Here is a 17,558-nt window from a genome sequence, read left to right as displayed (position 1 = left end):
ATAGGAGTTTAGTGACATTTAATTGTCCATAACTACACTAATATTGAAGGACAAACGAAACTGTTAGTGTTTTCTAGAGGCACTAACGATGCACTAACGATTGCACTAGAATAGATCATTAGTACTCTTGAATTTGACGGAAATTTGACGCAATGAAAAATTTCCCATAAATTTATTATGTGTTTCGTTACATGTAATTGGCCATAACTAAACTAATATTGAAGTTCTAACTAAATTGTTAGTGTTTTCCAGAAGCACTACCAATGCACTAACGAATGGCACTAAGTTTTAGTTAGTGCTTGAAGTGGGGACGCTAAGTTCACTCTGGCCTCAAAAGGTATTTTAATTGTAGCACATTTACTAATGAAGCACTAACCTTAGGTGTAGATGCGCTAAAAAGCACTAACAATGCACTAACGATCGCTCTAGAAGAGATCATTAGTGATTGTGAATTTGGCGGAAATTTGATTCAATGAAAAATTTGCCTAAATTTCTTGTGAGTCTCGTGATATGTAATTGGCCATAACTACACTAATAGTGAAGCACTAACGAAATTGTTAGTGCTTTATAGAAGCACTAACGAATTGGACTATTTTTTCCGTTAGTGCTTAAAGTGTCGGTGCGAAATTCACGCTGACTTCCCCATAGTTTTTTTTTTTACTTGTAACACCTACACTAATGAAGCACTAACGTTAGGTGTTTGTGCTCTAAGAAGCAATTACAATGCACTAACAATTGCACTAACAGAGGTAATTAGTGCTTTTGAATGAGATGGGAATTTGATACAATGAATAATTTCCCATGTGTTTCTTATGGGAGTGTTTGAGACTTATAATTGGCCATTTCTACACTAATGGTGAAACACTAACGAAACTACTTGTATCTTCTAGAAGTACTAACAATGCACTAACGTATAAAACTAATTTTTTCGTTAGTGCTTGTAGTGGGGGCTAAGTTCACGATAAATTCGAAAGTTTTCTTTCCTTGTAATATTAGTGCTTCCTAGTGCACCAACACCTAAGTTTCGTGCTTCATTAGTGTAGGTGCTACAAGTAAGAAACCTTTGCGGGCCAGCGTGAACTTGGTTTCCACTTCAAGCAGTAACGAAAAATAAATCCATTCGTTAATGTATCGTTAGTGCTTCTGCAAAACACTCATAGTTCTGTTAATGCTTAACTATTGATGTAGATATGGCCAATTATATGCCACAAAAATCCCATAAGAGATTCATGTGGAATTTTTCATTGCGTCAAATTTCCGCCAAAATCAAAAGCACTAATGACCTCTTCTACTGAAATTATTAGTGTTTCTTAGTGCATTAAAACCTAACGTTAGTTCTTCATTAATGTAGGTCCTACAAGTAAAAAAACCTTTGGAAGCTTTCATGAACTTGGCGCCCCACTCCAACCGATAACGAAAAAATTAGAGCCGTTTTCGTTAGTGCTTCACTATTAGTGTAGTTATATCCAGTTACATCTCAGGAAACTCACATAAGAAATTTAAGGGGAGTTTTTCATTGTGTCAAATTTCTGCCAAATTAAAAAGCACTAAAAATCATTTCCAGTACAATCCTTAGTCCATCGTTAGTGCTTCTTCGTGCACCAACCCCTAACGTTAGTGCTTAACTAGTGTAGATGCTACAAGTAAAATATCTTTGGTGGTCAGCGTGAATTTGCGCCCTCTTCAAGCACTAACAAAGTAATTAGTGCATTCGTTACTGATTCCTGAAAATACTGACACTTTGTATGGAATTTGATATTTCTGAAAATGGCCCCCACCAAAAATTTTGAATAAATTTCAAAATGTGGTAACACTAACGTTAGTGCTTAGTGCATTTAAGTGCACTAATCACGCTCTAACGATTGCCATTAACTCCATGTTTCTACCCCTATTTGTATAAAATTTGATATTTTTGAAGTTGGCCCCCCACCAAAGATCTTGAATAAATCCCAAAATATGGTAGCACTAACGTTAGTGCTTATTGCGTTTAAGTGCACTAACAATGCACTAACGATTACCGTCAATCCCATGTTTCTACCTCTATTTGTATAGAATTTGATATTTCTGAAGTTGGCCCCCCACCGAAAATCTTGAATAATCCCAAAATATGGTAGCACTTACGGTAGTGCTTAGTGTATTTAAGTGCACTAACGATGCACTAACGATGCGCTATGTTTAGTGAAAATCTGTCTGCATAAAGATGGGTGGGGGGCTAACTTCATATGAACTTGGTCCCCCACCAAATTCTTCAATATCTCGTAAACGCTGATAGCACTAACGTTAGTTCTAAATGCACTGACGTGCACTAACGATGCATTAACGATGTGCAAAGTTTGGTGTAATTTGGAAGAGGTGGGGGGCCAACTTCAGGCACTTTTTTTTTTGCGGTACATTCCGGTAAAAACGTACCACAAACGATTGACATAGTCTTATCTCGAAATTCCAAGATGGGGGGTTCTGGAAACGGCACCCCCTAGTTAAAACTGTCATACTTTTGCACTGGAAGTGATACAAACAAAAATGTTTGCGATACATTCCGACACAAATGTTGTTAAACGATTTGCATAGGTCTCGTTTCGAAACTCAGAGGGGTTTGAAAACGGCAGCCCCGTAGTTTGAAACTCTCGAATCTTTGTACCGGAAGTGGTACAGAAAAGAGTTTAGCGAAACGTTCCTGTTCAAAAGTAGTTTAAAGAGTGGGCATAGGTTTCATTTCGAAATTACTGGGTGCAGGGTTGCCGTTACCACAGCCCCTCTTGAAAACTCATATAACTTCGTACCGGAAGTGGAACAAACGCAACTTTTTGCGGTACATTGCGACACAAACGTAGCACACACGATTTTCATAGGTTTTGTATCGAAATTCCAAAGTTAAAGGCTGCCGTTTCTCCAGCCCCCCCACTTTAAAACCCTTAAAACTACGTACTGGAAGTGGTACAAACGAAAACTTTTGCGGTACATTCCGGCACAAACGTAGCACAAACGATTGGCATAGGTTTTGTTTCGAAATTCCAAGTTTGGAGGCTGCCGTTTCTCCAGTCCCCCACTTTAAAACCCTTATAACTTCGTACTGGAAGTGGTACAAACGAAAATTTTTGCGGTACGTTCCGGCACAAACGTAGCACAAACGATTGGCATAGGTTTTGTTTTGAAATTCCTAGGTGGGGGCTTCCGTTTCCCGAGCCCTACACTTTAAAACCCTTATAACTTCGTACCGGAAGTGGTACGAACGAAAATTTTTGCGGTACATTCCGGCACAAACGTAACACAAACGATTGCCATAGGTTTTGTTTCGAAATTTTAAGTTTGGAGGCTGCCGCTTCTCCAGCCCCCCACTTTAAAACCCTTATAACTTCGTACCGGAAGTGGTACAAACGAAAATTTTTGCGGTACATTCCGGCACAAACGTAGCACAAACGATTGGCATAGTTTTTGTTTCGAAATTCCAAGGTTGGAGGCTTTCGTTTCTCCAGCCCCCACTTTAAAACCCTTATAACTTCGTACCGGAAGTGGTACAAACGAAAATTTTTGCGGTACATTCCGGCACAAACGTAGCACAAACGATTGCCATAGGTTTCGTTTCGAAATTCCAAGGTAGGGGGCTGCCGTTTCCCCAGCCCCTCACTTTAAAACTATTATTACTTCGTACCGGAAGTGGTACAAACTAATATTTTTCCGGTACATTCCGGCACAAACGTAGCACAAACGATTGGCATAGTTTTTGTTTCGAAATTCCAAGGTTGGAGGCTTCCGTTTCTCCAGCCCCCCCACTTTAAAACCCTTATAACTTCGTGCCGGAAGTGGTACAAACGAAAATTTTTGCGGTACATTCCGGCACAAACGTAGCACAAACGACTGGCATAGGTTTTGTTTTGAAATTCCAAATTTGGAGGCTGCCGTTTCTCCAACCCCCCACTTTAAATGACTTATAATTTCTTACCGGAAGTGGTACAAACGAAAATTTTTGCGGTACATTCCGGCACAAACGTAGCACAAACGATTGCCATAGGCTTTGTTTCGAAATTCGAAGTTTGGAGGCTGCCGTTTCTCCAGCCCCCCCACTTTAAAACCCTTATAACTTCGTACCGGAAGTGGTACAAACGAAAATGTTTACGGTACATTCCGGCACAAACGTAGCACAAACGATTGGCATAGGTTTTGTTTTGAAATTCCTAGGTGCGGGCTTCCGTTTCCCCAGCCCCCCACTTTAAAACCCTTATAACTTCGTACCGGAAGTGGTACAAACAAAAATTTTTGCGGTACATTCCGGCACAAACGTAGCACAAACGATTGCCATAGGTTTTGTTTTGAAATTCCAAATTTGGAGGCTGCCGTTTCTCCAACCCCCCACTTTAAATGACTTATAATTTCTTACCGGAAGTGGTACAAACGAAAATTTTTGCGGTACATTCCGGCACAAACGTAGCACAAACGATTGGCATAGTTTTTGTTTCGAAATTCCAAGTTTGGAGGCTGCCGTTTCTCCAGTCCCCCACTTTAAAACCCTTATAACTTCGTACTGGAAGTGGTACAAACGAAAATTTTTGCGGTACGTTCCGGCACAAACGTAGCACAAACGATTGGCATAGGTTTTGTTTTGAAATTCCAAATTTGGAGGCTGCCGTTTCTCCAACCCCCCACTTTAAATGACTTATAATTTCTTACCGGAAGTGGTACAAACGAAAATTTTTGCGGTACATTCCGGCACAAACGTAGCACAAACGATTGCCATAGGCTTTGTTTCGAAATTCGAAGTTTGGAGGCTGCCGTTTCTCCAGCCCCCCCACTTTAAAACCCTTAAAACTACGTACTGGAAGTGGTACAAACGAAAACTTTTGCGGTACATTCCGGCACAAACGTAGCACAAACGATTGGCATAGGTTTTGTTTTGAAATTCCAAGTTTGGAGGCTGCCGTTTCTCCAGTCCCCCACTTTAAAACCCTTATAACTTCGTACTGGAAGTGGTACAAACGAAAATTTTTGCGGTACGTTCCGGCACAAACGTAGCACAAACGATTGGCATAGGTTTTGTTTTGAAATTCCTAGGTGGGGGCTTCCGTTTCCCGAGCCCTACACTTTAAAACCCTTATAACTTCGTACCGGAAGTGGTACGAACGAAAATTTTTGCGGTACATTCCGGCACAAACGTAACACAAACGATTGCCATAGGTTTTGTTTCGAAATTTTAAGTTTGGAGGCTGCCGCTTCTCCAGCCCCCCACTTTAAAACCCTTATAACTTCGTACCGGAAGTGGTACAAACGAAAATTTTTGAGGTACATTCCGGCACAAACGTAGCACAAACGATTGGCATAGTTTTTGTTTCGAAATTCCAAGGTTGGAGGCTTTCGTTTCTCCAGCCCCCACTTTAAAACCCTTATAACTTCGTACCGGAAGTGGTACAAACGAAAATTTTTGCGGTACATTCCGGCACAAACGTAGCACAAACGATTGCCATAGGTTTCGTTTCGAAATTCCAAGGTAGGGGGCTGCCGTTTCCCCAGCCCCTCACTTTAAAACTATTATTACTTCGTACCGGAAGTGGTACAAACTAATATTTTTCCGGTACATTCCGGCACAAACGTAGCACAAACGATTGGCATAGTTTTTGTTTCGAAATTCCAAGGTTGGAGGCTTCCGTTTCTCCAGCCCCCCCACTTTAAAACCCTTATAACTTCGTGCCGGAAGTGGTACAAACGAAAATTTTTGCGGTACATTCCGGCACAAACGTAGCACAAACGACTGGCATAGGTTTTGTTTTGAAATTCCAAATTTGGAGGCTGCCGTTTCTCCAACCCCCCACTTTAAATGACTTATAATTTCTTACCGGAAGTGGTACAAACGAAAATTTTTGCGGTACATTCCGGCACAAACGTAGCACAAACGATTGCCATAGGCTTTGTTTCGAAATTCGAAGTTTGGAGGCTGCCGTTTCTCCAGCCCCCCCACTTTAAAACCCTTATAACTTCGTACCGGAAGTGGTACAAACGAAAATGTTTACGGTACATTCCGGCACAAACGTAGCACAAACGATTGGCATAGGTTTTGTTTTGAAATTCCTAGGTGGGGGGCTGCCGTTTCCCCAGCCCCCCACTTTAAAACCCTTATAACTTCGTACCGGAAGTGGTACAAACGAAAATTTTTGCGGTACATTCCGGCACAAACGTAGCACAAACGATTGCCATAGGCTTTGTTTCGAAATTCGAAGTTTGGAGGCTGCCGTTTCTAAAGCCCCCCCACTTTAAAACCCTTATAACTTCGTACCGGAAGTGGTACAAACGAAAATTTTTGCGGTACATTCCAGCACAAACGTAGCACAAACGATTGCCATAGGTTTTGTTTCGAAATTCGAAGTTTGGAGGCTGCCGTTTCTCCAGCCCCCCACTTTAAAACCCTTATAACTTCGTACTGGAAGTGGTACAAACGAAAATTTTTGCGGTACATTCCGGCACAAACGTAGCACAAACGATTGGCATAGGTTTTGTTTTGAAATTCCTAGGTGGGGGGGCTGCCGTTTCTCCAGCCCCCCACTTTAAAACCCTTATAACTTCGTACCGGAAGTGGTACAAACGAAAATTTTTGCGGTACATTCCGGCACAAACGTAGCACAAACGATTGGCATAGGTTTTGTTTTGAAATTCCTAGGTGGGGGCTTCCGTTTCCCGAGCCCTACACTTTAAAACCCTTATAACTTCGTACCGGAAGTGGTACGAACGAAAATTTTTGCGGTACATTCCGGCACAAACGTAACACAAACGATTGCCATAGGTTTTGTTTCGAAATTTTAAGTTTGGAGGCTGCCGCTTCTCCAGCCCCCCACTTTAAAACCCTTATAACTTCGTACCGGAAGTGGTACAAACGAAAATTTTTGAGGTACATTCCGGCACAAACGTAGCACAAACGATTGGCATAGTTTTTGTTTCGAAATTCCAAGGTTGGAGGCTTTCGTTTCTCCAGCCCCCACTTTAAAACCCTTATAACTTCGTACCGGAAGTGGTACAAACGAAAATTTTTGCGGTACATTCCGGCACAAACGTAGCACAAACGATTGCCATAGGTTTCGTTTCGAAATTCCAAGGTAGGGGGCTGCCGTTTCCCCAGCCCCTCACTTTAAAACTATTATTACTTCGTACCGGAAGTGGTACAAACTAATATTTTTCCGGTACATTCCGGCACAAACGTAGCACAAACGATTGGCATAGTTTTTGTTTCGAAATTCCAAGGTTGGAGGCTTCCGTTTCTCCAGCCCCCCCACTTTAAAACCCTTATAACTTCGTGCCGGAAGTGGTACAAACGAAAATTTTTGCGGTACATTCCGGCACAAACGTAGCACAAACGACTGGCATAGGTTTTGTTTTGAAATTCCAAATTTGGAGGCTGCCGTTTCTCCAACCCCCCACTTTAAATGACTTATAATTTCTTACCGGAAGTGGTACAAACGAAAATTTTTGCGGTACATTCCGGCACAAACGTAGCACAAACGATTGCCATAGGCTTTGTTTCGAAATTCGAAGTTTGGAGGCTGCCGTTTCTCCAGCCCCCCCACTTTAAAACCCTTATAACTTCGTACCGGAAGTGGTACAAACGAAAATGTTTACGGTACATTCCGGCACAAACGTAGCACAAACGATTGGCATAGGTTTTGTTTTGAAATTCCTAGGTGGGGGGCTGCCGTTTCCCCAGCCCCCCACTTTAAAACCCTTATAACTTCGTACCGGAAGTGGTACAAACGAAAATTTTTGCGGTACATTCCGGCACAAACGTAGCACAAACGATTGCCATAGGCTTTGTTTCGAAATTCGAAGTTTGGAGGCTGCCGTTTCTAAAGCCCCCCCACTTTAAAACCCTTATAACTTCGTACCGGAAGTGGTACAAACGAAAATTTTTGCGGTACATTCCAGCACAAACGTAGCACAAACGATTGCCATAGGTTTTGTTTCGAAATTCGAAGTTTGGAGGCTGCCGTTTCTCCAGCCCCCCACTTTAAAACCCTTATAACTTCGTACTGGAAGTGGTACAAACGAAAATTTTTGCGGTACATTCCGGCACAAACGTAGCACAAACGATTGGCATAGGTTTTGTTTTGAAATTCCTAGGTGGGGGGGCTGCCGTTTCTCCAGCCCCCCACTTTAAAACCCTTATAACTTCGTACCGGAAGTGGTACAAACGAAAATTTTTGCGGTACATTCCGGCACAAACGTAGCACAAACGATTGGCATAGGTTTCGTTTCGAAATTCCAAGGTGGGGGGGCTGCCGTTTCCCCAGCCCCCCACTTTAAAACCCTTATAACTTCGTACCGGAAGTGGTACAAACGAAAATTTTTGCGGTACATTCCGGCACAAACGTAGCACAAACGATTGGCATAGGTTTTTTTTCGAAACTCCAAGGTGGGGGGGCTGGCGAAATGCACCTAGAAATACAACGCCTTTTGTCTCATGTTTCTACTGAACATAGTAACGGAGATATGACAATGGGAATGGTGGTAAACATAAAGACAAATGATCTATTTGACTATCAGTACTGTGGTACGTATGAGCTGTCAGAAGTCATGGAAAGGGACGAAGAAACACGAACGTATGGCGTTCGAGAGGGAAGAAGAAAATATGAGATCGTCAGCACCATTTACTTGACGGTATACAGAATGTAACGATAATGAGAATAATAGCATGTCGAAGAACCATAGAGGCTAGTGCACGGTGGCCGTCAGCTGTGATACAGACATCAACGTACACAGGCGAAGATCATTCCGCGAGAATGTACCATTGCATGTGGAATGTCTCTACATGCTGCAACATGCGTTGTTGCATCTGGTGCTTTTGGCAATCCCGTTAGACAATATCCTTCAGCTTTCCCAGAGGAAAAGTCTAACAGCGTTAAATCTGGAGAACAAGCCAGTCATTTGACACGTCTTCTCTGTCCTATCCACCGTGGGAAACATATTATTCGAACATGCTTTGGTGCGTCGTGCATTGTGAGCTGGGCACCCGTCATGTTGTTACCAGACTTCCATCTTTGTCTAAAGCGGTATATCCTCTAATAGTGTTGGCAGTTCATTTTCTAGGAAATGTACGTTTCGGTCAGTATTCAATGTCTCATGTGTGAGAAAATGCCCCATGAGATGTTCACCCCCCGGTCCAATATTAATTCCCACAGAGCAAAAGATTACAGAGATAACAATAGGCGAAAAACAGTTTTTGATATGGATTCAAAAATCTCAAAAATTGATTTTTTTCTCAGCTCTTATTATTATTGTTTTTTTTACTGAAAGCAAAAGTAGTAAAAAAAAACTAGTACAAAATCCTGATTCTATACAGTAATAATTGTAGGCGATAGAGAAAAACTGTTTTTGGAATGGATTGAGCGTATAAAGAACAGTTTCCATCTGCGACCTTTCACAACCGAAAGTTATAGATCTACTACTTTCAGTTTCAATACTGAATCCACATAGTTTGGAAGTCAGCCATATTTTCATAATGTTAAATGTAGTACACTTGTTAATTAAAATAAAATTACCCTTTGTTCACTTCCTACAATCAGGGTACAATCTGTGAAGTTTCCTGTTTCCAGAAGCATTAGAGCTGATCCCACCAATGGTCCTGTTATAGGTGGTTCCTCTGGCTGATAATTTCGTAAAATTTCTTTCATTCTGAAATCATAATAATGAGCAATTACTTTTTGAAGGAAACTTTTAACTGATCTTTTGTAAAGTTAAGTTCGCTATACGATTTTGTTAATTAGTGAGTTACCAGACTTTTATTCTGTACACACTGACAGTGGTCACTGTACAGAAAAGGAAGTTGTGTCACTGACGTGCCGATGCGGGCTGTCAGTTCTATTAGCTCAGATACTAAATTATGATTTAATAATAAATCACTTTACATTTTCAAATAAATGTAATGCAAATCGAGATGAAAACTGATAACTCACATGCAACTGATATAATTAGAGATTATGCTTTAAATGCACAAATAAAACTCAATTAGATTCATTTAATAATATCGACTATTTTTGCATAGAAGGTAAAAGAGGGCGAGAAGAAGGTATTTGACTGAAAAGTTATGAATGAGCACTTACCTTCGCAATTTTAGTCCTTTTTGATGTTGCAGTCGTGAAGGATGATGGATGAACTTCTTGAAATACTTTCCCACTTCCTGGCTGCAATTTGTAGCAATCAAATGGAATTGACGTCTGGATTCTTATCCCGTCAAATCTATCAGAGGAGATAAATGGAATTGCGAAGTAGTCCGATGCCAATCGTTGGATGGTGCCTGGGTTCCCTCATGGACTGTATCTGCGGCGTTGAATCTTTTACGCCTCAGGATCCGGATTGATCTGGAGTCAACTTCTCTCTCCAGTTGAGTCTGTCTGTTTTTCCAACTGTTGTCACATACTTAAATTGTCCACGACAACCTCTTGAAATATATCTCCAATGGGTTTGGTCAGAGAGGATATTGACGCTGAGATCATTCAACTAGAAGGTTCGTGCAATCTAAAGGAATGTGTCATCATGGTGAAAGGGACACTAGTCTTTCATTTATTTATTAATTTACACAATGACGAAGTGAATATAATGACTTACAAATGCTTATCTGTTGGCCCCGCGTAGCGTAGTCGCTAATGCTCTCGCCTTCGGTGCGAGCGGTCCCGGGCTCGATTCCCAGCGGGGTCACTAGGTCGAAAAGTGTAAAACGCTTTTTCAGGCCAGACACCCTGAATGAGGTTTTCCTGGGTTTTCCTTATTCACACCAGGCAAATGCCAGGGTGGTACCTCTTTTATAGGTCCCAGGCCGCTTCCTTCCTTCCCCAATCCTTTTTTTCTTCCCTTTCCCCGGATAATGTGGTCGCCGAGGAACGTCATCCCTCAAATCGTGACGGGCTAAATGGCCTTAGATGCTGAAAGCCCAGAAATCTAAATCCTAAATCCCTAAATGCTTATCTGAGCGTGTACATACATGATTAAAAGTTCTGTAAGGCTGAATTAGTGAACTAATGAAGATTTAAAATAATTTGTTTTTAAAAATGATTTAAATAGTCCAATAATTAATGGCTTTTTTAAATTTTGACACAATATAGCATTAACGTACATCACTGTAGGGCACTGCCCACTGGTAATCTAAGATAGGAGCATATCTACAACTTTTGAGGCATATCCTTAAAGTAAGGCGGATACTTAAGCGAATCCTTGTAGGCGGTAATATTTACATGCAAGAGTAAACTGTACTGCCTTTCACTGTCAATATTCCGCTTTTCTTCTTGAGGGTCTTTCTCATTGCTACGTGGAGTCTGGTACGAGTAACACGTGTTTACAATGGCTGCACCGATTTAGAATCCCATCAAATTTGAAATACGCTTCGTTATACGTTTTCTCCAAGCACAACGTAAGCGCCCAGCGGATAAGATGAAAGATCAGGAACTGAGTTGAAATGTGGTTTCTGCAGGAGGCTCTTTGACTGTGGGATACACAAACTGTATCCCGACTTAACAAGTGTTTGGACAATGGCGAGAATTATGTCGAAAAATAACCTCTGTATCACAAATTACGTTGTAGTAGATATTTTGTCAGATATACAGTACACTTTTGGAATGAATGCTAGCCATTATAACCTTACTCTCTGGACCTACCTTGTAAGACTATATAAATCTATATCAGCATAATTACGTTATCGCATCTAGTCTATTCAGCACTATTTTGAAGGAAATATTGCGCAAACAAATCAAATAAGTATATTACATTCTAGCCTTTACATCCAGTCTCGGAAACTTTTTGATACAATGTCGTTTTATACAGTGGTGCCCACCCCCCTCATGTCCATGACGCACCCCCCCCTCAATTGTCTATCCGTAGGTGTTCTTCCATGAAAAAAAAAATCTTTTCGATTAATTTTTACACCCCTCAAACATATTTATATAAATTTTTAACCCCCCCAAATATTTCAATGACGCAGTTTGCGTCATAGCCCCCCCTTCTGGGCACCCCTGTTTTATAAGTGGGTTCTTGTTCCTTACCGTTCATTAAACTTCTCCAGATGCGTTTGATCTGCAGTCTCGGATTCCATAACATGATCTGTGAATGAAATATGTGGATGATACAACACAAATCAAGTATACATATATATAACTTACATCTTAAGCTAACTACCTAATTTTACAGTCCACAAAGACTATGCACACCTGGTATGCTAGAACTCTCTTTAGCTGTTCTAAACTTACAAGGTACCTTTGCCTCATATTGTATATTATCAACGTTTTTCAAAATTTGAGGTCGTTTGGGGCATCGTTTAGTATTCAACTGAACTCATTTCTGTCGTGGGCTACTTTGATATGATATGGAACCATTTTAGAGGTAAATCTAAAAAAAACTCAGACTACTCTAATATAGATATAGATATAGATATAGATAGATATAGATATAGATAGATATAGATATAGATATACTTGTAGGTATATAGGGAAGTCAAATGATGGTCCCAATTTCAGAAACATGTGTTGGGAAAGATAAACTGTCAAAGTTTGCTTCACACGTATCACAAGTGTTCAATGTGAGCACTTCGCGTAACACGGCCACACATCAAATCGATATAATCTGTCTTCTGCCAAACCTTTCGTAGCATGTTGGTCAATATCAGAAATTAATTTCAATGCTCGCTGCTGACTCTTAGCGGTAGAAAGTGGAAACTAAACTTTAAAAGTAATATATATACATACTCCATAGGCCATAGAGTTATATACAGGGCCCGGATTTTGTTGAGAAGTCAACTTTTCTCTGTTACGCATAAGACAAGGCAAATTCTAATAAAAACGTTATCCATCAACTCTAGGTTCTAAAAATATATATTTTTAGGGTCAACTTTTGGTCACTTTTTGCCGTTTTGCAGTTTCAGGTCATTTTTTAACATTTTAAGGTAAATTTTAGGTCACTTATGGTCTTTTTGTTCTTTTTTCTTCTACGTAAGGAAATCTTAAAATGAACACTGTTTACGGATGTGAAAAAGACGAAGTTAAATAATCTCTTTTCATGCTTCCTGACTATTCGGGTGGAAAAACTGCATTCTTAACAAGCTAATGAAAACTAAGCTGTAGTTGGTTGACGAAAAGTGGAGGTTGGTAGGTGGCCGAAGGGATAGTTTTGGGTTGTTGACCACAAAGGATGTGATCACATGAATAACTAAAAATGAATTAGAAGGTGTACAAAGATTTTAAACAGGGTTTTTATCTATTATTCTCATGTAGTAGATCACGTAGTCTACACTTGCGAACTTGTATTGTTTAAGAGTGCTTCCTAGTTTCAACTCCAGAGTGAATTGACGCTATCAGTACCTACAATGCCGTACAATGGACTGATCAGCGAACATAAATGATCAATGGACTGCAACTAACTGAAACAAAACTTTTTGAATATGAGTGACAAATGTTAATTAAAATCCAATGGATATTTAAAAAATGTCAATGGTTTACGAAATAAACATTTAAGAAAACGCAAGTTTTAAGGTCAATTTTTGTGAATTTTAGGAGCATTTTACAGGAATTTTAGTGTTGTTTCATAGGTCACTTTCTAGAAAATTTTAGGTCAACAAGATCCGGGCCCTGGTTATATATATATATATATATATATATATATATATATATATATATATATATATAACTCTATGCCTATGGAATCCAGAGTTCAATGCCGCGTTCATAAAAGCTCACGACTGACTTCTATCCTAACCAATTGGATCCAGTTTCTACTTTGAATTCCTATTTCTGCGAGATCCATCTTAATATCGTCCTCTCATCTACGCCTAGGTCTTCCTAATGATCATTTCCCATTTGGTCTTCCAGTCAAGACTTTGAAAGCGTTTCTACTTTCTTCCATTCTAGCTACATGAACCACCCACTTCAGCCTCCTAGACTTGATGACTCTAACAATGTTGGGTAAACCGTATAAATTATGTAGTTCCTCGTTATGAAGTTTCCGCCATTCTCCATTCCCGTTTCTCTTGGGTCCGAATATTCGTCTCAGGATCTTGTTCTCAAATACTTTTAATCTATGTTCTTCCTTCCCAGTAAGCCACCATGTTTCACAACCATACAGAACAACAGGCATGATTATCGTTATATATATATGCTTATAATTCAACTCTATATAGGCAAATAGGCAAATATTTCAACTTATTTGAACACGTTTGAGTTCATATTGTCCATGATTATTTGGAAAGTTGTTGTCGCTATATAATGACATATATTTTTCAATACTTCGTTAAATAATGAAAGCTGGTTTCTTTGAATGTTGTAGAAGCTAGACTATTTTCCTTAAGACAAGCTCTGGCTCAAAGCCTTCCAATGCTGTCGCTGCGGTTTACTTGTTGCGCACTATTTCCAACTGAGTATGGAGTTAATAGAGACAAAATTGAGTAATTTTAATTCAGTAATTGAATAATACTTTTACATATTACTGAACTCAATAGATCGTACTGCAAAGTAATCAAAACTCCTTTGAAACCTACATTTTACTTTTTTGCACACTCCATAAAAGCTCCATAAATGCTCAATAAGAGCTCTACCTCTAACACGGATGTGAACCATGTACTTTGAAGCAAAGAACTGTTTTCAAACCGTTGTGAGGGTCTCAAGCAGTAAGGTAAACATATGTAAAAGTATTGCCAAAAAAATCTACTTTCGTTATTAACTTTTTTATTTATTTATTTATTTATTTATTTATTTTTTACAAATCATTCCCTACTTCTAATTATCTGTAGAAAGAAAGGTGAAGTAGGACTAAAGGAGATGATTGACAAAATAGTTGACACTGGGAAACTATATGTAATGGAAATCAACATCGAGAAATCGAAAGTCACGAGAGTATCACGTGGAAACTCGCCCTTAGGAGTCAGAGTAGAACAAAGAATACTTGAAGAGGTCGACCATTTCAAATATCTGGGAAGTATTTTGACGAAAGACACGTATTGCGCCACAGAGATCAGGTCGAGAATTGCCATAGCCAAAGAAGCATTCGACAAGAAAAGATCACTCTTAACTAGCAGCCTTAATATTGGACTAAAGAAGAAACTAATATTGGTTAACTAATATATGGAGCATTGGACTTTATGGTTGAGAGACTAGGACATTAAGGAAGTTAGAGAAGATATATTTAGAGAGCTCCAAATGTGGTATTTGGGGAAAATGAAGAAGATAAAATGGACAGAAAGAGTAACAAACGAAGATGTTTTAAAACGAATATGAGAGAATAGGACACTTATAGCCACCATCCTTTGTAGAAAGGCCAATTGGATTGGCTACAACTAGCGAAGAAATTGTCTTCTTCATACCGCCATAGAAGGAAAGATGGAAGGAAAGCGAGGAGTAGGGAGAAGAAGAACACAAATGATCGATGAATTGAAAATTAGAAGAAAATATTGGGAGTTGAAAGAGGAAGCTGAAAATCGAGAAACGTGGAAGAAACATTTCTAAGCCCAAATCTAAAACTGAAAAATAAAAGAAATCCTTATTAGTCCCAGGACCTGCCAATAAGTAGAATACTTAATAACAATTAATGAAATAATTATATCTATTTAAAAAGTCTAGTTACTTTTAACAGTATCGTATGTTTTGGATACACTTATAGGCATACTTTCCTTACCATCAAATTCTGGTTCATCAGCCATCTTTCTTAAATGATGAATTTGCTTTTAAATCAAACAGGTAACGTCCAGTTCCAGTTATTTCCCTTACGGAGATTTATAAAGGAAGGTGACATCTAAAAGATGAGTAGAAAAACAAAGTAAAATTAAATGCCTAGCGATAAAATTAACCATTGTTGTGTTGTTGTATTTAATAATCAATTAATTGCATAGTAAAGGAAAGTGTTCATTCAGCACAGTGGCTCTATGTTCCCTAGTTAAATTGTAACACATCCAGGGGAAACATCAGGATAAAAGATGGCGCTGTAAACACTAAGTATTAGGGATCTTTGTTCTCAGTTTTTATTCACTTTTTACTATTTACATTTCATTATTTTTGACAATTTTGTTATTTGTTACAATTTTAATATACTTTTATTCAATTTCAATATGTACATGCGCTGCTTATCCTTCCTTATTACATTAACAGTGTGAAAAACAATTATAATTAAAACAGGTTAATTCAGCCATTTTGGCACGAGCCATCTTAATACATAATCTTATTTCAAACAATTTTCATTTAAAACAAAATTAGTAAAGCAGCCCACAGAGCTCTAAGGCCGGGACTTCCTTTATATATATATCTCCCCTAAGGGAGGTAACTTGGAACTGGAACCGGAACTGAAAACATCAACTCCAACGGATTTTGGAGTAAATTGTCAAAATCGAGAAGTTGAGTTGAGTTTTGAGTTTAACGTTCCGTTCAACAGCTAGGCTATATGAGACGTGGACCCACTGTTCAACAAATTTTGATCGAAAGTATGTAAATTCTTTGAAATTGCGATATTTACATTCATTTAAGCATAATATGAAAGGAAATGATAATAGAAGAATTTTCTTAGCTCAGGTTGTAAAAAAACTCCCTTGTACAACAGTAGCTGTATATATACAAATGTATTAATATTTATAGAACATTTAAGCAAAATCCTTGTAAAAACCTACATTTCACTTTTTTTTATCTATTTCACTGTGATGTGATAAGCTGGGGAGTTAAGAAGTACCCTAACCTATAGCTTTCTATAACCTTGTACTTCCTTTTTCAAAATTGCGCAAATACCAGTTTCACAGCGATACAGAAAATAAAGTAACCGTGGTCAAGTTAAACATTAACAATTCCGTAATAAAAATCAGTATTAACATCAAAACATGAAAAATATGTACAAATACCTTTTTGTGCAAGAACTACACTGCAATGTAGACAAAAGTTTCAAGTGATCCCTTGTACAGGATTATGTTTAATTTATTTTGAGCGTCTTCGCTTGGCTTGCCTTTTGTAGGTTACATCTGGAGCATCCCTTGCAATAGCCCAACAGTAGTCGGCCAATATGTTAGAACTCCACTTTCCCTCATATCTCTTCTCCATGGCTGCAATATCTTGATGGAAACGCTCACCATGTTCGTCACTTACTGCTCCACAATCTTCGGAAATAAAGTCTAGATGTGAATGAAGAAAGTGGAGTTTCAGAGACATATTGCAACCAAGATTTTCGTAGCACAATAACAACTTTGTTACCAGTTGTTTGTAATTTGTTGCTCGGTGTCTTCCCAAGAACTGTGAACAAACACTCTTCAAGCTTTCCCACGCAGCTTTCTCCTCACCTTGGAGAATTTCGTCGAACTTGTGATCTTTGAATAGTTGCCTAATCTGTGGTCCTATGAAAACACCCTCTTTAACTTTGGCATCACTTAATCGAGGGAATTGTCCTCTTAGGTCTTATAGGCCTCATCCTCTTGGTTCATGTTCTTAACAAAACTTTTCATAAGACCTAATTTAATACGTAGAGGGGGAAGCAAAATTCGGTTACGATCTACCAGTGGTTCATGCTGCACATTTTTCACTCCCGGCTGAAGAGTTTCTCTAGTACTCCAATCACTTTTGCGGTAATGAGATCCACGA

The 17,558-nt window shown here is 39.1% G+C and overlaps 1 protein-coding gene across 1 annotated transcript in view; it reads right to left on the bottom strand.

Moving 5' to 3' along the window:
• Nucleotides 1-15,781, bottom strand: part of LOC145672757 (BTB/POZ domain-containing protein 2-like) — a 33,652-nt gene extending 17,871 nt beyond the window's left edge. Inside the window, exons 1-3 of the mRNA XM_081741924.1 lie at nt 15,622-15,781; nt 12,006-12,063; nt 9,513-9,645 (exon numbers count right to left, since the gene is read on the bottom strand). Coding sequence (XP_081598050.1) covers nt 9,513-9,645; nt 12,006-12,063; nt 15,622-15,646 — 216 coding nt within the window. The 5' untranslated portion in view covers nt 15,647-15,781. The remainder of the gene's footprint in view (nt 1-9,512; nt 9,646-12,005; nt 12,064-15,621) is intronic.
• Nucleotides 15,782-17,558: the final 1,777 nt, after the last annotated feature.

This window comes from Thermobia domestica, chromosome 16 (genome assembly GCF_964235325.1).
Source record: "Thermobia domestica chromosome 16, izTheDome1.hap1.1, whole genome shotgun sequence".
Taxonomy (NCBI): Eukaryota; Metazoa; Arthropoda; class Insecta; order Zygentoma; family Lepismatidae; genus Thermobia; species Thermobia domestica.
This window is presented reverse-complemented; position numbering and strand designations above follow the sequence as displayed.